We start from the raw sequence: 23,728 nt of genomic DNA on the forward strand, positions 1-23,728 counted from the left end.
ATAGACAAGAGACCACAACCAGCTAATGAGAAGGAATAGAAAGAAGTACCTCGAAGTCTGAAGAGGAAAGGCAAGATCAGAGTGGGGATATCTAGTCTAGGCCAGGATAAGAACTAGGTGAAGCACAGCCCTCCAGAAGTCCTCGCTAATGGCAGGCCCAAGCAGAGGTGGATGGTCTGAGTTCCTTGAGTTATGAACCAGTCCTGACAAGAGACTGTCATTCAAAAGCTGTGGCAGGCAGGTAGCATTAGCCCTCAGTGTCCCTTGAGTGTTCTGAGCCCAAGACAGAGACTTTCCTTGCAGTGGCTTGTGAAGGATTGGTAGGCAATACTGCCTTGTCAGCATGGCAGACAGGCATCTTAACAGGGACTCATAGTGCTTAACTATCCTAAGACCCAAAGTCTGATGAATAACTCTCCTTCCCCCACAGCATAAGTAAATAAGTGTTTTTCTGTCTCATTTTCTGTTTACTTACCTTTTCCTTTCCATTCTCCTGTATTCCCTGCAACTTTTCAATCCTTGGGCCTGGCTCATGCCATTCTCCCAGTTGGAATGCTAAACTGAATGCATCTCTCTGACCCAAATCTAAATTGGTAGATCCTTAGGATTCCCTATTGAGATTTGTCTATTCCCTAAAACCATTGCTAATCTCTGGGATCACTCACCACACTGTGCTCCTCAAACACATTACAGGACAGTAAGGTGAGTGACAGGGACGTGGAGTTATGCAAACCTTGGTTGGAATTCCTGTCTCCATCCCTGACAGGCTTTCTGATATACAGTAAATAAATTTCTCTGTGCCCTCTGTCCTAATCTGAAAAGTTGGAAATCAAATCTTACCTCGCAAGTCTGTTGTATAATACATGGAAATGTTTATGGTTGTGGAAAGTCTTTAAGACAATTCCCAGCACATAGTAGATACCCAGTACACGTTGACTTTTATTGTTAGCTTTTAACACATGGAGATTGTGGGCAGAAGGGGATTTAGGATAGAAGAATTAGGAAACCAGGACTGGGAGAACAAATATAAAACTGGGGACAGGTGGTGAGGCCAGCATATATGAAGCACTCCCAAGTTGGGGTGTGTCCAGACCCAAAGGCAAAGGGAACCAGTATCAGATGCCAGGGGAGCAGTGAGAGACTGTACAATCAGCTGGTGACCAGAGGTCAGGACACAGATGTGACCACTGACTCACATTGCTGTGATCAAGGAGAGTATCCACCAAGTGTTCTTGACCATGATGTAGTAAAATTATATATATATATATATATATATATATATATATATATATATATATATGGCTAATATTTACTGTAGACTTACTTTGCTATACTCTATTCTAAGTGTACCATCTCACTTAGTCCTCACAACAGTGCTAGGAATTAGGTACTATTATAATTGAGGACACTAAAACACTGTTTAGATGACTTGCCTAAAAAACAGCTAGTAAGTGGCAGATCCCAGATGCCAATCGATTGTGTCTCTAGAGCCCATCCTTTTAACTACTACCCTGTAATAGAGATCTTGAACTGGAAGCCTTTCTTTGCTGATCCAGGGGCCAAACCATAAGATGGGGAGCTGGAAAGGGCTAGCTAGCAGAGCTAACTAAAGGGCTAGTTTAATTAGAGTAAACTATTTACTGTATTTTTTTAAAGATTTTATTTTTAAGTAATCTCCACCCAATGTGGGGCTCGAACCAACAACCCTGAGATCAAGAGTCACATCTGCCACTGACTAAGCCAGCCAGCCACCCCTGTGTTTATTGTTAACATTATTAATATTACAAATGGTTAATACAGCTTTGTGAAGACTACTGATTTCCTGGCACTGGGCTAATTTGTTTTGTCTGTATTCTTTAATCCCACAACTACTATGTAAAATATTGTCTATTGTGTTAATGAAAACATGAGGCTTATGGAGTTGCTTTCTTCCCCTTCACATCAAAGGAGTACTACTTTTCCCATCCACTTCTCAACCTACAACTATCTTCTGATACAAGCTCTCCACTGAAACTCCTCTTAGTGAGATTACAATGGCCTTCCTGGTGCTAAATCCAGGGGACATTTTTCAACGATCAATTCAGTGACGCTTCTGCACTCCCCCTTGATTTCTCCATCCTTCATCATTTCCAGGACCATAGTTTGTTCCAGGGCTATTTCCGTGACCTATTTTTCCTCCCTGTTTCTTTTTTCTTGTGCTGGTTCTTATATGTGAGTCTTCTCCAGGAGCACATCCACATGTCTCCTTAATCTACATACTCTCCTTGAATGTTCTCACCCACTTCCTGGTCTCAGCTACCACTGGAATGCTGAAGGTAGGGGAAATGGCGCCATACCCTTGACACCCCCATAGACTTGAGACAAAGATCGTTAACATACTTAGACTGCAGCTGCCCCATAAGCATCTGAAGTTGCAGTGTATCAAGCTTAACACATGCAACCTTTTACTGTACCACCCTCAACCCTGCCTGGCTTTAAACCACCTCTCCCTCCTCCTTTCCATTATTTCAATTGAGGTGCTGTCATCCACCCAGTTACTCAAACCTAGAACTTGAAAGTCATGTTCTCCCTCTCCACCCTCCTAATCCATTCTAAATCTAAGAGCTGTCAGTTCTACCTCCTTCATCTTTTGAATTTAGTCACTTCTGTCTACAGACCTAGGAAAACCTAATGGAAGCCAACAACATCTCTCATCTCATTGACCAACATAGTTTACTCCTTGTCCTCTTGCCTCCAGTTTGGCCCCTTCTATTGTTTGTTTTCTCCACTCCAGTCATAAACTTTTTAAAGCTCAAATGCAGGGAATAACATGGTCAGATTTGAGCTTTTAATCCCTCCTTTGACCTTCATTGCTCTCAGAATGAACTCTAACCTTTCAACAAGGCATTCAAAGCTGTCTGGAATCCTGGTTCTGTCTGCCTTTGAGCCCCATTACCCAGCCTTGCTGCTCTCCATTTGAATGAAACTTCTTGTAGTTTCCTAAGTACACCATGCCTCACTAATTTTTTTCAGCATTTATTACTCAGCTTAAAAGTCACTTCCTTCAGGATGACTTCTCTAATCCCCCAGGCTAGGTTAGATATTTTACCTTAATGCTCCTATATTTCTGTCACTTCATCTTCAATATTGATTATTTGTTCCATACCTATCTTCCTCACTAGTTTGTAAGTTTTTGGTTTAGGGCAGGAAGTATTGAATTCCCAGATCTAGTATACAGTAGGCCCTTAGTGAATGTTTGTTGAAAGAATAAGTGATTATCTTTCTTAAGGTTATATTGCAAATAAGTTCTGAAACTGGAAACAAAATCTGCGGCACTCTAAAACCCATGTTCTCCCACTAATGTATACATCACACAGTATAAAAAGATACAGCACCCAGAAGAATTGAAAGCAGGGTCTCAAAGAGATGTTTCTATACCCATATTCATAACAGCCTATTCACAATAGCTAAAAGGTGGAAGCAACTCAAATGTCCACTGATGGGTGAATGAATGCATAAGCAAACTGTGGTATATACATACAATGGAATATGATTTAGCCTTAAAAAAGAAGGAAATTCAGGGGCGCCTGGGTGGCGCAGTCGGTTAAGCGTCCGGCTTCAGCCAGGTCACGATCTCGCGGTCCGTGAGTTCGAGCCCCGCGTCAGGCTCTGGGCTGATGGCTCAGAGCCTGGAGCCTGTTTCCGATTCTGTGTCTCCCTCTCTCTGTCCCTCCCCCGTTCATGCTCTGTCTCTCTCTGCCCCAAAAATAAATAAACGTTGAAAAAAAAAAAATAAAAAAAAAAATAAATAAATAAAAAAAAAAAAAGAAGGAAATTCTGCAATATGCTACAATATGGGTGAACCTAGATGACATTATGCTGAGTGAAGTAAGTCAGTTACAGAAAGACAAGTCATTGCGTGCTTCTATTTATATGAGATACTTAGTGTAGTCAAAATCATAAAGGCAGAAAGTATAGTGGTGGTGGCCAGGGGCTAAGGGGAAGGAAGATACAGAGTTTCAGTTTTACAAGATGAAAAGATTTATGGGGACAAATGGTGGTGATGGTTGCACAATTTGAATTAATATCACTGAACTGTACATTTAAAAATGATCAAGAAGGTAAATTTTATGTTACGTGTATTTTACCACAATAAAAAATTTCCAAGGAAAGCCCCCAAACATACAAAATATATTGCAAGGAGTCAGTCCCATTTTTCTCCTACATCTTCCCGATTCCCTCTCTCTCTGCCCCAAGGTAACCAATCTTGTTAGTTTCTGTATCTCCTTCCAGGTTTTCTTTTTGCCAATAGAAGCAAATATAAAGCTATATTCTTTACCTTCTGACCTTTTAAAAATTTTATATTAGAAAAAATTTTAACTACTTTTTCTGAAATATGTAGCACAAGGAGCTAATAAGTACTCAGCTTGAATGAACTCACAAGATGGAGACTTGGAAGAGGATAGCTATTTGATGAGAGGGTAAAATAATCTTGCTGGCTCACCACCAGTGGGGCCTCTATGGAAGCTCCTCAGAGTTATCTTTTCTCTGGAGCTCTCCTAGACCACTCCCTCTGATGCAATATATGGGTTTGGACAGAAAGGAGGGTGCTGCACAGCCCGCCCCTTCTGAGCTGTCTGGGCTGGCTCCTCCTAGAACAATTCAGGCTTCACAGCAATTCAGACCTCAGCTCCAACATCTACATTCTGAAGCAAGGATGGCTGAGATGGACAGAATGCTTCATTCTGGAAAGAAACGGTGTTCCAGGTCAAGCTGAGTTGACCAAATACAGACCCCCTCTACAGTTCTAGAAGAAATTTTGGCAAGTCTTATCATGTGGTTTTTCTACACCTTGATTCCATGTTTGCTCATTGGTAAGTACGAATTAGAATATAGCCAATAGCTTGGGATTCAAATATAGGTTAAGAAGGTGAAAAATAACTTCAGCAGAATTTGGAGTTGTAATATATGTGTAGAACATCTTATGTCTGTTTCTATAAAAACGTTTCTCACTTCCTAAACCTTCATCCCCATATCACAAAGCAAAAGCCAGCATTCTAGTTGGAAATCTCTTTCCGAATGGTCACAGAACAATCTAGAAAAATAAAATGTCAGAACAAATAGTTTAAAGGTTAGCAGAGCTCCATGCATTTTATTATTTATCTCATCTGGTTTTAAAAGGCACGACATGGTCATCTCAGTCTTTGTGTGCTTTGGAGATGTTATCTGTAAGGACAGGTTAAAGTAAGATAAAGATTCTAACAAAATACACATGAATGAAAAGGCTTACTTTGCAACCTTGATATTGGGTATAAGACTTACAAAAATTGGACTTCTTTCCTGATCACTGCAGAAAGAGTAGCAGTTGGATATTCCATAGCATTTTAAAAAATTTGGTTTGGGGCATTTTCCCTACCAGTTTACATAATTTTCTCTGCTCCACCCCTGGTTGCTTGTACCTACATGCTTTATTGTTCCAAAATTGAAGCTCTTTAGTCTTTGATGTTTCTTCATGTCAAAACACCTTTAAGAGAAATTTCTAATTTTAATGCTCCAAGGTACTGGGCACTTTGCAGTGTTGGTAGGAGTCTTGAGTACTTCCTGTCTTGTCTTTTTTTTTTTTTTTTTTTTTTTTTTAACTGAGAACTAATTGTTTTAGTTTCAATTTGGCAACAACTTACTGCTAAAGTGATTTGCAAATGTTTAGAATCGGCTTTAACATCAGATTTATGGTGTCCCAGTTGCTCAGCACATGGTGTTCAAATCTGCTGTTTATTTCGTGACCCAGCATATTCAGGCCTCAAGTCTATTTCTCACTATTCCTTGACAACAAATACAAACTTCAGGCAGCTGCTGTCTTCACACTGACATGTAACACCCTCATTTCCTCCTCCTGGCTTTTATGATGCTTCCCACCAGAAACACCATCTCCGGCCCAACCTCCTATCATCTTTCTGGATGGGTCGCTCTTCTTTCAGACTCTTGCTGGACTGCTCTCCCATTTGACCCTTGACCCCACATACTCTACTTGGGTGGGCTACTTCTGTTAATTGCACTGACCTGAGGGAAGGGCCTGGGCATCTTTTCTGGTGTCCTCGCAGCTCCTAGCATAGGCTAAACATGTTGGTTAATTGGTCGGTTAGCTGATTGATCAGTTGGTGGAACAAGTTGCCAGAAAAACACTCCCTGCACTAAGCCAGAGGGAGAAGATGGGAAGGCTGAATGAGAAGGGGAAAGCTCAGCATTTTTCCCCCCAGGTTCTTTTCCCTTTATTGAGGTATCTTGACAGATAACATTATATTACTTTCAGGTATACAACATAATGATTTGGTACTTGTACATATTGCAGAATGATCACCATAATAAATCTAGTTAACATCCATCACCATACATAGTTATGTAACTGAACCCATGTGAGTTCGCTTCTTGAGGAGTCAGAAACTGCACCGGCTTCATTTGTTGCACAAAGAAAACTTGTATTTGCAGCAGATAAGGAGATCATGGGGGAATGGCTTCAAAAGCAGTAACTCCCAAGGGTGAATGGGTTGCTTTTATTTAGGGTTAGGATGAATATTTAGATAGGGAGGCCTTGTCAAGGTATATAGACGTGGGCATATGGTCACACATGCACCTTAAGGCAACATGCCTATACATACAGTGTATGTTAGGTAAATGGACCGTGTGCTCCTCCTTGGGTGGAGATTTTATTATTATAATGAGGTAAAGGTAATTGCTGGTCTTTCCAGAGGTCACTCTGTGGTTTATCTGCACAAGCACAAGTCAGGGGTTTAGCACAGTCTATTCACCATCCTCCTCGTCCTCCTCCTCCTCCTCGTCCTCGTCCTCCTCTTCCTCGTCCTCCTCCTCATCCTCCTCCTCCTCCTCCTCCTTGTCCTCCTCCTCCCCCTCCTCCTCCCCCTCCTCCTCTCCCTCCCACTACTACCACCACCACTACTACTACTCCCATACTACTACTGCCGCTACTGCCGCTGTTACTACTACTACCACCAACAGCAACATTAGTAATGGCCACAACAATCACACTGGCCGTTTCTGAGCACGCACGGTGCTCCAGATTAGCAAAAATGTTCTCTTGACTTCTCACATCAATCTTGTTAGGTAGGTGGTGTTATCCCCATGTTACATCCTAGGAAACAGAGATTCAAAGAGGTTCAGTGATTTGCCCAAGTTTATGCATCTCGTAAGCGGGAGAATTGGAATTTGACTCTGGTTTGGCTGATTCCAGAGCCTGTGCCCTTTGCACTTCTCTGCAGAAGCAGCTGAGACACTGAAGCGCACCAGGAAAAGGGAGGACAAAATACAGGGAATAAAGGAATGGTACTACCTTTTCTGAGCATTTGCCATAAAGACCGTTGGAGGTGAAAGTGGCAGAAAGGAACCCAAATGAGGGGAGCTGACAGCAGACCCAGTGGGAGGAAGCCAGCATGGCATCATTGTAGGGAGGAGAAACAAGGATTTCTGCCCGGAAACTTTGCCCAGGGGCTTTGCGGTGGGCAGCCTTTACTTAACAGCAAATATATCCAAAGCAACATAGGGGATTAGGAAAAAGGAAGTCAGGCTGAGGCTAATTTCATGAAGGGAGCCAAGCCTTGCTTCACTTACTTAGCTTTCATCACTTGGCACTTCTGGTACCCACTATGTGCTGGGTTCTGGGCAAGGCGCTGATTATAGATGGACAAATTGGAGTCTCTTGTCTTTAGGAAACCTAAAGGCCTGCTGGGAAATACATTTAAGTCTTTGGCGTTTGGGACTTTACTATTATAGTTTCAACTACTCTTTGGCAACGGGGCGGGGGGTGGGGGGTAAGGTCTGGATTAGTGGTACTCAAACGCACATTGCAATCACCTGGAGAGCTCTTAAATGCCTGGGTTTCACAGCCAGAGATTCTGACTTAATTAATCTAGGGTGCTTCCTGGCCATTGGGATGTTTCAAAACTCCCTGGGTGGGCCTTCTGAGAGAAGTGGTTTGTTCCAGGACTGGGCGGAGAAAATACAAGTCTAGAGCATTTGTGGTAAGAAAGTGCTCCAAAAAGGATGGAGGCCTAAATGAAATGAGTATCGTTAATTAAATCCTGGATTGGAAAAAGAACATTAGTGGAAAACCAGGCAAAATTCAAATAAGTGTGTTTAGTTAGTAGTAATGCACCAATGTTGGTTTCTTAGTTTTGACAAATATATCATGGTTATGTAAGATGATAGTATTGGGGGAAGCTGGGTGAAGGATATATAGAAACTCTGTGTACTGTCTGCAGTTTTTTTCTGTAAATCTAAAATAATTCCAAAAATAAAAATTCTATTAATAAAAATAACATGAAAAAAGAGAGTGAGGAGTGGGAGTAAGTCAAAAGGACGCAGGAACCAATCTCAAAGAGCTCCCAATGGCCAAAGCTGGAATTATTTGAGTAACAAAGTAAGTAACAATAGAATAAAATAAATATTCATGAGTCCATACTAATATAAGTAGTTGAACGAAGGAATAAATGAATAAATAAATAGAGGAGAAGGAACAGCTCTTCCTTACAGAATTCTCATTAATAAATGGAAAAATCACCGTTGACTAGAACATCCCAGCAGTAATTGTTGCAAATACTAGCCATTAGGAAGCGCTAAAATTAATGGATGAAAGTTTGAGGAGAAGCAGAATATTCATAGTGTCACAGTATCTCCCCTAAGTTATTTATTAATTATAAAGGGGGAAATGGTACTTTTTACATTAGAGACGCCTAACACCACCAGGAATAAGACATACTAACATCATGTACTCCCTGTGAATACATGCCAAAAAGTATTACCTCAGTCAAATTATGGGAAAACATCAGAAAAACCCAAACTGAGGAATATTCTACAAAACAACTGAGTAGTACTCTTTAAAAAAGGGAATGTCATAAAGATAAAGACCAAGAACAGACTGGAGGAGACTAACTAGATATGTGGTAACTAAATGTGGGATCCTGGATTGGTTCCTGGGAAAAAAGAAAGGACGTTAGGGGAAAAACTGGTGGCATTTAAATAAAACCTGAAGCTTAATTAATGATATTGTATCAATGTTAATATCTTGATTTTCATAATTGTACTATGCTTATGTACATATGGATGGCTGAAGTAGAAGGGTATATGAAGTAGAGGATATTTGGGAGCTCTCTGTACTATATTTTGCAACTCTTCTCTAAGTCTGAAATTATTTTAAAACAAAACTTAAACAAACAAAATCAAACCATCTCCCTTATGATTCTAATGGGGCAGCCATGGTTGAGAATAGCCTCTAGACCCATGTTTCTCAAACTTTAATGTGAGTATGAATTACCTGGGGATCTTGTTAAAATGCAGATTCCGGTTCAATAAAATGTAGGTTGTAGCCTGAAGTCTGCATTTCTTTTTTTTTTTTTTTTTAATTTTTTTTTTTTAACGTTTATTTATTTTTGAGACAGAGAGACAGAGCATGAACGGGGGAGGGGCAGAGACAGAGGGAGACACAGAATCGGAAGCAGGCTCCAGGCTCTGAGCCATCAGCCCTGAGCCCGACACGGGGCTCGAACTCGCGGACCGCGAGATCGCGAGATCGTGACCTGAGCTGAAGTCCGACGCTCAACCGACTGAGCCACCCAGGCGCCCCTGAAGTCTGCATTTCTAATAAGCTTCTGGGTAATGTGATGCTGCTGATCCAAAGACCATACTTTAAGACTATGAAATAATCTATCACTTTCGTGAGGCATGAATTTGTTTGCGTACCTTTTAAAGCTGGGTTGTAGGCACCAGTTACTGCAGCAGCGAGTGATGCCAGCAGCCTGCTCAGCAACCATGTCCTCGCTCAGCCTTGGCCTTTTCTTCTTCTCATATACAGAGTAATTTTCTTACAATAATTGACTGTATTTGAGGGAGGAATTTTAGGGCATAGTGTCGTTTATAGAGCCAATATCCTCTGTAGTGTAAGCCCCATGTCGTAAGCAGAAAAATGGTCCTCCACAGATGTACATGCTCTAATCCCTGGAACCTGCGGTAGGTTACCCTCCATGGAATAAGGAATTTTAAAGATGTGATTAATATTATGGAACCTTGAGACTGGGAGATTATCCTGGATTATCAGAGAGGGCCCAATCTAATACATGAAAAATTGAGAACCTTTTCTGGGTGCAGTGAGAGAGAGATGGGAAGACAGAAGAGAAGGAAGGAGAAATTTGAAGCATGAAAGGGAATCAATCAGCCATTGTTGGCTTTGAAGATGGAAGAAGGGGGCCATGAGCAGGAATGTAGGCAGCCTCTAGAAGCTGGAAGGGCAAAGAAATAGATTCTCCTCTGGAGCATCTAGAAAGAATGCAGTCCTGCCAACTCATAGGCCTAGTGAGACCTGTGTAAGACTCCCGACTTACAGAACTGTAACATAATAAACGTGTGTTGTTTTAAGATGCTAAATTTCTTTATGCAAAAAAAGCATAAATATTTACAAGGAACCAAAAGATTATACAGAGGGTTCCAGGATCTCTCTCCAACTCTGGCGCGAATTCCTATCCAGCATGGCTAGAGATCGAATTCTTTCAGACTTTGCACCCTCCTCAATGTGGCTAATCTCTCTGTCCTGTCCACACTTCCAAGTTTACTCTTACTTTCCCCTTGACTATACAGTTGAGCCTTGAACAACATACCAATCCCGGTGCAATAGAAAATCCACATATAACTTCTGACTCTCCAAAACTTGACTACTAATAGCCTACTAATGACCAGAAGCCTTACCAATAACATAAATAGTCGATTAACACATTTCATATAATACATGTATTATATACTGTATTCTTATAATAAAGTAAGCTAGAAAAAGAAATGCCATTAAGAAAATCATAAGGATAAGAAAATACATTTATAGTACTGTACTGTATTTATCAAAAAAGATCTGTGTATGAGAGGACCTGCACAGTTCAATCCCTTGTTGTTTGAGGGTCAACTGTATTCTTTGTTTTTGCACTTGCACATTTACATCAGGTAGAGTCTTTTTTAACTGGTTTCTTCAGAGACTTGACTTCAATACACATGACTGAGGACACTTCTTATAAAGGAGAATGCTGTGTGGATAACAAAGTTTTCTTTTTCTCCCCTTAACTGTGTTCTCAAGACCATATTCTGTAACAGTTGGAGAGGATTTTTTTTTTTTTTTTAACACTTTGAAGGTGGGAAGAATCACTTTTGGCTTGAGTTTCCATCTCATAGAGTCATTTCCTATTTCCTGGTTAGTGTCCTAGCAGAAAAGGAATCATTCTTCATGCAGTGCCATGGTACTTTCTATGTAACTCTATTAAATGTTGCCTGGCCTCAGTAGTTCATGGGCATTACTGTTTTTCCATCTCACACCCAGTATACATGTGTTATATAAACCCGGGCAAAACAGAGATGATATTTGGAATACACTATACAAATAGCATAAGGATATTAAAGACGTTACCTTTAGGGCTCAAAAAGAAGCAGCAGTTTTCATTTTGATACAGGAATGAGACTGAGTATTTTGCCCACAATGGATTTGTGAATGGATTCTGTGAAGTTCCACAGGTAGAAGAGAGTCACACAAGTGCAAATTATTGCATTAACACAATGGAACCACCTAAAGGTTGGGACATCTCTTGCTGTTTTCCTGCCCTAGGTGCCTTCTTATGAAGAAAGACATACTGGGTAATTCAACCTCAGAGTGTGTTGCTTAAATCCTTAAGTGACCTAATCATCAGGTTACCCTCCCTAAACAGGTCTCCCTCACTGATTTAATTGACTGGACCTAATTATAGAACTTCACATTTTTCCTAGGTGCATTTCATTTTGAATTTATCCCATCATGATAAACTCTCTTTTTAATGTTTATTTTATTTTTGAGAGAGACAGAGCTTGAGGAGGGGAGGTGCAGAAAGAGAGAGGGAGACACAGAATCTGAAGCAGGTTCTCTCTGAGCTGTCAGCACAGAGTCCGATGCGGGGCTCAAACCCACAAACTGTGAGATCATGATCTGAGCTGAAGTCCGATGCTTAACTGACTGAGCCACCCAGGCGCCCATCATGATCTTTTAAAATATATCCTGTCATTCACATAATCAGAATTAATACTATTAATATGTCATGATATTATGGTTGTATTTTTTAATTGAAATTGTGTTGAGGAAATTCTAGATCCACATTCAGTTTTAAGAAATAATATAGGGATTGGGGCACCAGGGTAGCTCAGTCAGTTGAGTGTCAGACTCTTGATTTCGGCTCAGGTCATGATCTCACAGTCATGAGGTGGAGCCTGTGTTGGGCTCTGCACTGACAACTCGGCCTGCTTTGGATTCTCTCTCTTCCTCTAGCTCTGCCCCTCCCCCGCTCACATGAGAATGCACACATGTGTTCTCTCTCTCTCTCAAAATAAATAAATAAACTTAAAAATAAAAGAAATAATACAGGGACCCCAGTTTCCCCCAGTGGTATTTTGGAGAACGGTAGCGTAATATCACAACCAGTATGTTGACATCATTGATACAATTCTGTCTTGTTCTGATTTCTCCAGTTTTACTTGTACACATTAGTTTATGTGTGTGTGGACAAGTGTGTGTATACGTTTGTGTGTTTGCCACTACAGTCAGCATACTGAACAGTTCAGACATCACAATGATACCTCCTGTTGCCTTTTTATAACTATACCCACCTCCCTCTTGCCACCCTCACTTCCCCACTGTTTCTAACCTCTGGCAACCACTAATCTGTTCTCCATTTCTAAAATTTTATAATTTCAAAATGTTATATAAATAGAATCATACAGTATGTAACTTTTTGGGATTGGCTTTTTTTATTCAGCAAGGTTCCCTGGAGATTCCTAAGTTGTTTTGTGTGTCACTAATTGGTTCCTTTTAGTATTCTATGGATGGATATTCTATAATTTGTTTAACCATTCAGCTCTTGAAGGACATATAGGTCGATTCCAGTTTGTCTATGGACATTGTGTACAGATCTTTTGTGATAGAAGTTTTAATTTCTTTGGGATAAATGCCCAAGAGTACAATTGCTGGGTTGTATAGTAATTATAAGTTTAGTTTTACAAGAAACTGCTAATGTATTTTCCAGAATGGCAAATACCATTTTACATTACCACCAGCAATATATGAGTGATCCACTTTCTCTGCATCCTCACCAGGATTTGGTTTTGTCTTTTTTTTAAATTATTTATTTTATTTTAGCCATCTGGATAACTGTGTGTTGCTATTTCATTGTGGTTTTAACTTGCATTTTCCTAATAGCAAATGGTGTTGAACATCTGTTCATGTACATATTTTCCATCTGTACGTTCTCTTCAGTGACATGTCTCTTCATGTCTTTTGCCCATTTTCTAATTATTGTTTGCTTTTCTACTGTTGATTTTTAATAGTTCTTTACATGTTCTAGACATGAGTCCTTTGTGAGATAGGTAGTTTTCTAATATTTTCTCCCATTCTGTAGCTTGTCTTCTCCTTCTTTTAATAGGTTCTTTTGCAGAGCAAAAGATTTTAATTTTGGGGCCTGGGTGGCTCAGTTGGTTAAGTGTCTGACTTTAACTCAAGTCATGATCTCACAGTTCGTGAGTTGGTGCCCTGCATTGGGCTCTCTGCTGTCAGCACAGAGCCTGCTTCAGATCCTCTCTCCCCCACCCTGCCCCCTGCCCCCTGCCCTGCCTCTCTCCTGCTCATTCTTGCTGTCTCGCTCTCAAAATCAGTCAATAAATAAATAAACCAAAAAAAAAAAAAGATTTTAATTTTGATGATGCTCAGTTATAAATTTTTCCTTTTATGAATCTAGTTTTTGGTGTCAAGAGTAAGAACTCTTTGCCTAGCCCTGAAAATTTTCTCCTTTGTTTTTTCTTAAAAGTTTTAGAGTTTACATTTTACATTCAGTCTATCCTTTTTTTTGAGAGAGTGCATGTACATGCATGTGTGAGAGGGGGAGGGGCAGAGGGAGAGGGAGAGGAAAATCTTCAACAGGCTCCAATCCTAGCACAGAGCCCTACGAGGTTCAATCTCACCATCTGTGAGATCATGACCTGAGCCGAAATCAAGAGTCTGATGCCCAACCAACTGAGCCACCCAGGTACCCCTCTATGGTCCATCTGAGTTCATTTTATTTTTAAAATTTTTTTTTTTCCAACGTTTTTTATTTATTTTTTTGGGACAGAGAGAGACAGAGCATGAACGGGGGAGGGGCAGAGAGAGAGGGAGACACAGAATCGGAAACAGGCTCCAGGCTCTGAGCCATCAGCCCAGAGCCTGACGCGGGGCTCGAACTCACGGACCGCGAGATCGTGACCTGGCTGAAGTCGGACGCTTAACCGACTGCGCCACCCAGGCGCCCCTGAGTTCATTTTAAAATAAGGTGCAGGGTTTAGGTTGAGATGTATTATTATTATTTGCCTTACAGATGTTCTATTGCTTTAGTATTGTTTGTTGAAATGGCTATTCATCTTCTATTGAATTACTTTTGTGCCTTTGCCAAAAATCAGTTGAGTATATTTGTGTGGGTCTATTTCTGGGATCTCTATTTTGTTTCATTGATCTATGTGTCTTTTTTTTTTTTTTTTTTTTTGGCCAATACCACACAATCTCAATTACTATAAGTCTTGAAATTGGGTAGATTTATTCCTCTCATTTTATTCTTCTTCAAAATTGTTTTCTTATACATTTGAGATAAAGCTTATCTCTATCTACAAAAATCCTTGATGGGCTTTGATAGGAATTACATTAAATCTGTATATGAACTTGGGGAAAATTACCATTTTAATTATGTTGAATTGTCCAGTCCTTTAACACAGTATGTGTCTCCATTTATTTAGTTTGGCCTTGAAATCCTTGACCAGCATTGTGGAGTTTTCTCTTTACAGATCCTAGATATGTTCTATACCTAAGATTTATTACTATTTGATTTTTTTGAGTGATTGTAAATAGCATTTTTAATTTTGGTATATAAATGTTCATTGCTAATATATAGAAATACAATTAATTTTTTATGTTTATCTTGTATCCTATAATAATACTTGTTGAACTCAGTTATTAGTTGTAAGAGGTTTTTGTTTTTGTTTTTGCAGATTCTGTGGGATCTTCTCTTTTTTTAAGATTTTATTTTATTTTTATTTTTTTTCAAGTGTATTTATTTTGAGAGAGAGAGAGTGCCTAAGTGGGGGAGGGACAGATTGAGAGAGAGAGAGAGAAAGAGAATCCCAAGCAGGCTCGGTAGTGTCAGCACAGAGCCCAGTGTGGGGCTTGAAGCCACAAAGTGCAAGATCATGACCTGAGCCAAAGTCAGATGCTTAACCAACTGAGTCACCAAGGCGCCCCTTTATTTTTTTTAAAGTATTCTCTACACCCAATGTGGGGCTCACCCTCACAATCCTGAGATCAAGAGTCGCATGCTCTACTGACTGATCCAGCCAGACACCCTCATTCCATGGGAATTTCTACATAGCCTATCATGTCATCTGCAAACAGGGAGAGTTTTATTACTTCCTTTCCAATCTGTAATGCCTTTTACTTCTTTTGTTTGATTCATGACAGTTGCTAGAACTTTCAGTATTATGTTGAATAAAAGTGGTGATTTCAACTACATGGTTGGAACTCGAGGGTATTATGCTAAGTGAAATTAGTCAGAGAAAGACAAATATCATATGCCTTCACTCATATGAAGACTTTAAGACACAGAAAAGATGAGCATAAGGGAAGGGAAGCAAAAATAATATAAAAACAGGGAGGGGGACAAAACATAAGAGGCTCTTAAATATGGAGAACAAACAGAGGATTACTAGAGGGGTTGAGGAAGGGAGGATGGGCTAAATGGGTAAGGGGCATTAAGGAATCTACTCCTGAAATCATTATTGCACTATATGCTAACTAACTTGGATGTAAATTAGAAAAAAAAAAAGTGGTGAGAATGAACATCCTTGCCTTGTTCTTGATTTTAGGGGGAAAACATTGAAGTCTTTCACCATTAAGTAAGGTATTATGAGTAGGTTTTTTGTAGATGGTCTTTATCAAATTGAGATAACTCCCTGCTGTTCCTTTTTTTTTTTAACGTTTTTAAATTTATGTTTGAGAGAGAGAGAGAGAGAGACAGAGCATGAGTGGGGGAGGGGCAGAGAAAGAGGAAGACACAGAAGCCTAAGCAGCCTCCAGGCTCTAAGCTGACAGCACAGAGCCTGACATGGGGCTTGAACTCATGAACTGCAAGATTATGACTTGAGATCATGACTTGAGCCAAAGTTGGATGATTGAGCCACCCAGGCGCCCCTTCCTGCTGTTCTTAACATGAAGAGAGATGTCTTCTTTTTAAAATCATGAATGAGTGTTAGATATTATGAGTACTTTTTCTGTGTCAATTGATATGACTGTAGGATTTTTCTTCTTTAGCTTTTTGATATGGTGGATTACATTAATTGATTTTCAAATGTTGAACTAGCCTTGCGTACCTGGAATAAATTCCACTTTGTTATGGTGTATAATCTTTTTTATACATTATTGAGTTGGGATTGCTAGTATTTTGTTCAAGATTTTTGCATCTAAGTGCATGAGATATATTGTTCTGTTGGTTTTTGTTTTTGTTTTTAATATATATACTATCTTTGGTTTTGGTTTCAGGGTAATACTGGCTTCATAAAATAAGTTGGAAAGTTCTTTTATTTTGTGGGAAGAGGTTGTATAAAATTGGTGTTAATTAAAAAAAAATTTGGTAGTGTTCTCCAGGGAAATCATTGCCTGGAGATTTCAGTTTTGAGAGTCTTAAAGTTATGAATTATAGCTGTATATTTACATAGCTATGTGATACCTATATATCTGACTAGAGAAATATTTTGAATACTTTAGCAGAGGAAGGATGTCAGAGAGAACCATGCCCCACCCTCTTGTGCCACCCCACTGCAGCTGGCTCTTTTTCTTTTCATCCCTGGGGTGATTGCAAAATTGAGGGGGGAGGGTAAGAGGCCTTCCTGTGGGTACCCCAGGTGTTTCCTTGCAGGGCAGGTCGTGGATGCCAAGAGTAGGATGGAGGTGTATCACTGGGGTCCTACATTAGAGAAGCAAGGGCATCAGCCCCCCATCCCCTCATGGTCACAGGGCTTGATAATGAACAACAGGTGCCAATCTGGACACAAGCACAGAGATGAAAAGGCCCCTGGTGAGGGCCCCAGTTCCCCCCACACTGTGCTACTGATGTTATCACTGTGGTTGTAACAGCAAAGGGAGGCAGGTGTTAGGGACTAAAAGAGAGGTGTGTCGAAGTGGGAGGAGAAGAACCACAGCAGAAGATCCAGACTGCACCCTTGGCTGCATGCAGGGATGAATCCCAGGACTGCCTACCTCCTTAGGAGTGCAGCTTCAGTTTCACAGGTCTCTTTGATTCTGTGTGAAAACCATAGACCCACTGTGTGCACACCCTGGGCACACCACACACCTGTGTGAGCAGATGATTGTGTCCCAGCTGCCTCAGGGGCCTGCAGTCTGCCTGGAGTGGAGTCTACCATCTGGCTTGGTGCCCTTCTGGATTGGACTCCTTCCACAGCAGACCTGAGCCTGTATTTCCCAGCTGGCAGCTGACTCCCCATTTGACTTTTGGGGGATGTGAAGGGATGTGCTTTGGTCCCCGAGTGGCAATAGTGGAAGGAAGTAATGAGAAAGGGGCAGGAACCTGCATGGGTTTAGTCACATGGTCAGTGGCAGAGTCAAGGCCTGCATCTAGGTGGATCTGACATAAGAGTTGTAAGTAATGTGCTTTAGTTTTCTCATTTATACAGTGGAGAAACCAATGGTCCTTACTTCACAGTATGATCATGAGGATCAAGTGAGATAATCATGTAACAATGTAACACATGGCCTAGATAGAACATGGTAAGTGCTTAATAATATCAGCCATTATAATTACTGTTAATATGCCATTTATCACCAAAGGAAGAATTACAATGACGATAGCAACAATTTAGCATTAACGCAAGTATGATAAAATTAGATTGTTTCAGTTTTATTGACATGTGAGGCCTTTCATTAGATACTAATTTGAAGCTGTGACATTCCCCTGATATGAGTTCAAGTGTCAGCCTGTCTAACTACCTCAATCCCAGATGGAGTGGCCATCCTGCCTGCCCCTCAGAACCTCTCTGTACAATCAACCAACATGAAGCATCTCTTGACGTGGAGCCCAGTGATGGTGCCTGGAGAAATAATATACTATTTCGTCGAGTACCAGGGGTGAGTATGATTTGTTTTGTTTTGTTTTTAATTTTTCTCCCTTAAAGAGTAGTTGATTCCTGGAGATACAGTCGTCATGCCAGAGCTGAAGGAGGCTTGGTGAGCCCAGGGATAGATTATTTTCCACGATCTGCCTCCTCTGTTTGCATGGGCATTGGGACAGTTGAAGAAGCAAGGGAAATTGTGCTGTAGATTTTACAGTGAGCTCTCTGGGAATACAAGTGTGTATAAACACATTCTGGTAGAGCTTCTTTTCAACAGTGAGCCAACTGTCCAATGCTAAAGAAAATCTTAAGAAATGAGTTTGGCTGTGACTTGAGGTGGATAAATCATTGGAGTCACAGATCTTTTGGAGGTGGGGGAGGCCTCAGTTTTCCTGACTATGATCTTGCCTGTAGGAGCCAAAACAAATCATGATCCTAAAGATTAGCAGGACCTGGGGTTAGGCAGGATCTACTCTTCTTCAGGTGCCCAGGCTCTGAGAGCTCTTGAGAAGAGACAGGGACACAGAAGGCTCTCAATATGTTTCATTAACAGTAAATACACACTGAACACCTATGTGTGTAGACATTTCTCTAGGCTCAGGGGTACAGATGACAAGATTTCTAGGTATAGGGAGCTTCCATTTAGAAGAGGAGACAGACAGTAAAATGGTAAAGAATCAAATACACTAGGTCTACACTGTCCAGTATGGTAGCACTAGACACAGATTGCTACTTAAATTTAAATCAGTTAAAATCACATTAAAGCATCTGTTTTTCAGTCATACGAGTCACATCGCAAGTTCTTAATAGCCACATGTGGCTAGTGACTACCATATTGAACAACACCGATATGGAAAATGTTCTATCGGGCCGCACTGCTCTAGGCAGTTTCAGATATGTTTAAGCCGGTATCTGAAGGACAGGAGGAGCATTGTGAACAGCAGGGATGGAACATTTGAGCCACAGTGAACAGGTAGTCACAGGTCCTAAGGTAATAAGAGCTCAGCATGGGAGGAATGGCAAGGAGGCCAGTGTAGAGGGAACATCATGTTTAGGGGCAGAGAAGGCCAGAGAGTGTTGCAGGTCCCAGGGAAGAGTTTGGATTCTGTTCTAAGTGCTTTGGAAGCCATTAAGAAGAGAAATGTTACGATCTGTTGAGTGATGAATGGTTTGAAGAACACCAGAAGTGGAAGCTGAGTCAGGAGACCACAGCAAAGCCAGGGATGAAAGTAGTCAAGATTGAGGGGGTGCTGTGGAGATGGAGAGGCCAGGACAGATTGGGGTTTATGCCTAGGTTTCCCTTGTCCTGTGATAAAAAGAGTAAGAAAGTATGGATGGTGGGTGAAGGAGGTGGATGGAGGAACTGGAGAAAGGAGCAAATGCTTCTTTTGCTGATCCATAAAAAGCAGGTCAATGAGACAGTTACTTGCACCCATGATTGAGCTTAGGTAGAAGGGGCTGGTATGACACGATGTCCTCTTCTCCTTGGCCAGAGAGTACGAGAGCCTGTACATGAGCCACGTCTGGATCCCCAGCAGCTGGTGCTCACCCACCAAAGGTCCTGAGTGTGACATCACTGATGACATCACTGCCACTGTGCCGTACAATCTCCGTGTCAGAGCCACCCAGGGCTCAGAAACCTCAGCCTGGAGCACCCTGAAGCCTCCCTTCAATCGAAATTCAAGTAAGGCACTTCTCTTCTTACTCCCCCATCCCCATTGGCCTCCCCTTCAGGAACCAAATTCACTGAGAGTTTCAGAATTCTTGTTAGCATCAAATTAGCCTTGAACACAAACAGTCCTAACTGGTCCATTTATTTATTTGTTGTAAATGTTTATTTATATTGAGAGAGAGAGTGGGTGTGCATGTGTGGGTGGGGGAGGGGCCAGAGAGAGAGGGAGAAAGAGAATCTCAAGCTGATAGCCAAGAGGCCGATGCAGGGCTCCATCATGACCTGAGATGACATCAAGAGTCAGATGCTTAACCAACTGAGCCACCCAGATGCCCCCTAACTGGTCCATTAAAAAAATTGTCAACCGCTAAAATAAATAAATAAATAAATAAATAAATAAATAAAAATTGCCACTGCTTCCCACATGCCCTCTCATTTTGGAAGAGACTTTGGAAGTCATTCCTGGCTGTCTCTGTCAGGGTCTGCAGGTGGTGGGGAACATGGAAGAATTGGGTAGAAATCAGAACATGAGGGAGGCCAAGGTAGAAGGGGCTGAGGAAGGTGAAGACAGATTTGAAAGGGAAGTTGGCCCTCTAGAGTCAGAGTGGTATGATTCAAATCCTAGCTCAGCCACTTGATAGCTGGCTCCCTGCCTTCTCACCCATAAGAAGGGCAACAGTTTGCCTCACTGGGTAGTTGTGGGGACCATATAAGGTGTACTATGTAAGTGTTCAGGGCAGTGCTGTCCTATCATAGCACTCAGCTACTGGTAAATGTTATTATTATTATTATTACCTCGGGGATGCCCAGAGTTGAGAGCCAGAGAGACGAGAAAGGAAGAGGTGGGGGCAGGAGTGAGACCCCCAGAATGGGATATCAATAGGAATTTTGGTGCAAAATGTGGGCTTCTCTGCCCAGGCCTCTTTCCCCGGGCACTGAGAGCAGATACCGTGGGGGCAGTGGGATCCCAGTATGAGGCACTGGCGGAGGCTGAGGGTCACTGGAGGGTGCAGTGCCCAGGCAGCACCCAGCACCACCTCTCTCCAGCTCCTAGAATCCTGGGACTATAGCCAAGACCATCGCTGGGGACTGGCAGCTATTGTTGGAAAGGAAGGCATAGGTCAGATGGAGATAATAAAATTCTTATAAAACTATGTGGGCAATGGTGTGCAGTAACAACTTGTGCTCGAGAAGCCCTGTGTAAACAGGAAAAGGTCTTACTGCAGGAGCAGCTGAGGAACAGGAAGGAGCCTCTATACCTGCACCAGAAGGTAGAAGATGTCATCCTCTGTGATCGCTGCGTAGGTGGAGTTAGCTACAGATTTAGGATGGAATCATGACTCTGAAAGGGGTATTAAATCTGTTCTTTTGCCTTTGAAAAGGGTCACCCTAACTTCTCCCCAGGCATGTGGAAAATCTTGTTTTAAGGCTCTTCTGAAAAAGCTCTCTTACTCTTAAGGGGAAGCCTTATTTAAAAAAATTTTTTTTTCATTGATTATTTATTTTTGAGAAAGAGAGACGGTCAGCGTGTGAGCGGGGGAGGGGAAGAAAGAGAGAGGGAGACACAGAAGCAGAAGCAGACTCCAGGCTCTGAGCTCTCAGCACAGAGCCTGATGCAGGGGCCAAACCTATGAACGGTGAGATCATGACTTGAACCGAAGTTGGATGCTTAACCGACTAAGCCACCCAGGCACCCCAGTTAAGGGGAAGCCTTGTTGAGAGTAGAGGTTCTTAACCTTGATTGCACATTCCAGTCACAGCAGAGCTTTAGAACCACATGTCTGGGGCCCATCCCCAGAGAGTCTGATTTAAATAATTAGTGTGCATTTTGTTCACTGGGAGTTTGTAACTTCCTCAGGTTGTTCTCATATATAGCTAGTTTTGAGATCAACTCATACAGAGACTAAATATCCCCACACAAGAGTCTAGAAATATGGAAAGGCATGGTCTCAAATTCCGGCCACTAACTATGTAATTATGGGCAAGTCATATAACTTCTCTGACTTCTCAATTACGTCACCTGTACCACCTTCCTAAGCTTGCTGGATAGATGAAATGAGATAAGTACGTAGAATGTACAGGACAGAGGTTCCTGCCTCAACACTGTCAAAAAATTATCCTCTGAACTGAAATGACTTTAGGTCACTTTCTCTAATTCTATTCTCAATAAATTTGGAGAAGAGAGGATCCAATATTAATCATGTTTACTTAAAACTGAAGCTTCTTGGGGGCGCCTGGGTGGCGCAGTCGGTTGAGCGTCCGACTTCAGCCAGGTCACGATCTCGCGGTCCGTGAGTTCGAGCCCCGCGTCAGGCTCTGGGCTGATGGCTCGGAGCCTGGAGCCTGTTTCCGATTCTGTGTCTCCCTCTCTCTCTGCCCCTCCCCCGTTCGTGCTCTGTCTCTCTCTGTCCCAAAATAAATAAAAACGTTGAAAAAAAAAATTAAAAAAAACAAAAACAAAAACAAACTGAAGCTTCTGAACTGGTTATGTTTTGCAGTTGGTCCTTGACTTCCTGGTTCTCCTGTCCACTATCCAGGCAGCTCTTCAAATACCAGGAAATGCTTTGCTCTCCAAAAACTCCCTCTAGGAACTGCCTTTCCTCTGAGTATCCACTGACCTCAGTGCAGGGGGATTTAGCCCAGAACACACACCACTGTACTTCCCAAGCCAAAGCCAACCATTGGGGTGGCCCTTGTGGTCATGCAGTGTCTAGATTTGATAGGCAAGTATGGATCCGTCATCAGCGGCCAGGGACAGGAGGCTGACTATGTGCACCCTTCTGTCCTTGGTCTGCTGATGGGTAAGAATCCACAGGGGCTGCTCCTGCCCTGTTTGGGATCCAGCCATATGAAAGATGGGAGTTTGTGCTTAAGCTGTAATTTCTGGAGTTGATTACTGGAATTTGTAAAGCCCTCTGACTTTCCAGCATCCCTAGTAAGAATACGAGATGAAGAATTCTTGGACCAAGAATAGAATGGCTAACCTGTCCACAGGTTGCTGATTTCCTGATGCTTGAAAGTCATCAGCAGCCAGTATATATCACTGATTTATTTGAGTTACGGTGATACACATGTCCCTGCTGGGTATGTTCATTCCAGGGGGGCAAAGAATGGACCCAACTGTTCAGTATGGAACTGAATTCATGCAGATGTTTGGCAAGCATTATGAAATAGCATCTGCTCACTTAGATGAGTCAAGGTGAGGAGAAATTTCTGCCAAAAAAGTAAAAAGAAGAACATGGATTATAAAATTTTAAAACAGAGGGGTGACTGGGTGACTCAGTCGGTTAAGCGTCCGACTTCAGCTCAGGTCATGAACTCATTGTTTGTGAGTTCGAACCCTGTTTTGGGCTCTGTGCTGACAGCTCAGAGCCTGGAGCCTGCTTCAGATTTTGTATCTTCTTCTTTCTCTGTTCCTCCCCCGCTCACACTCTGTCTCTTTCTCTCTCTCTCAAAAGTAAATAAAGATTTAAAAAAATAAAATAAAATTTTAAAACAGAAAGAAGTGTTTATCTGAGTACTGAGTCACTTTTCTTGAGTATGTATGCCTCTGAAGAACAGAGCAGAGGACTTTATTATGGTCAAGGAGAAGAGTGAAAAAGAGAATTATAGTAAGTCTTTGTCATTAAAAAATTTTATTTTGCTCATTATTCAAAAAGCATTTACTGAGCACCTGCTAAGTACAAGAGAGTATTGGTATACAGAGGTCCCCCTTATTTGCAGGGGATATGTTCCAAGCCCCCCAGTGGATGCCTGAAACTGAGAATAGTATCAAATTCTATATATACTATGTTTTTTCCTATATGTGCATACTTATGGTAAAGTTTAATTTTTAAATTAGGCACAGTAAGTAATTAATAGCAATAACTA

At 41.5% G+C, this 23,728-nt stretch overlaps 1 protein-coding gene across 7 annotated transcripts in view; it reads left to right on the top strand.

Moving 5' to 3' along the window:
* The first annotated feature begins 3,806 nt into the window (after nucleotides 1–3,806).
* Nucleotides 3,807–23,728, top strand: part of IL20RB (interleukin 20 receptor subunit beta) — a 33,594-nt gene continuing 13,672 nt past the window's right edge. For all 7 annotated transcript variants that reach the window (XR_009261798.1, XM_058729977.1, XM_058729978.1 and 4 more), the window contains exons 1-3: nucleotides 3,807–4,853; nucleotides 18,076–18,202; nucleotides 19,680–19,870. Coding sequence is in view for 6 of the 7 variants with exons in the window: in XM_058729977.1 (XP_058585960.1) it covers nucleotides 4,814–4,853; nucleotides 18,076–18,202; nucleotides 19,680–19,870 (358 nt within the window). In the remaining variant the exon portion in view is untranslated. The remainder of the gene's footprint in view (nucleotides 4,854–18,075; nucleotides 18,203–19,679; nucleotides 19,871–23,728) is intronic.

This window comes from Neofelis nebulosa, chromosome 5 (assembly GCF_028018385.1).
Source record: "Neofelis nebulosa isolate mNeoNeb1 chromosome 5, mNeoNeb1.pri, whole genome shotgun sequence".
Classification (NCBI taxonomy): domain Eukaryota; kingdom Metazoa; phylum Chordata; class Mammalia; order Carnivora; family Felidae; genus Neofelis; species Neofelis nebulosa.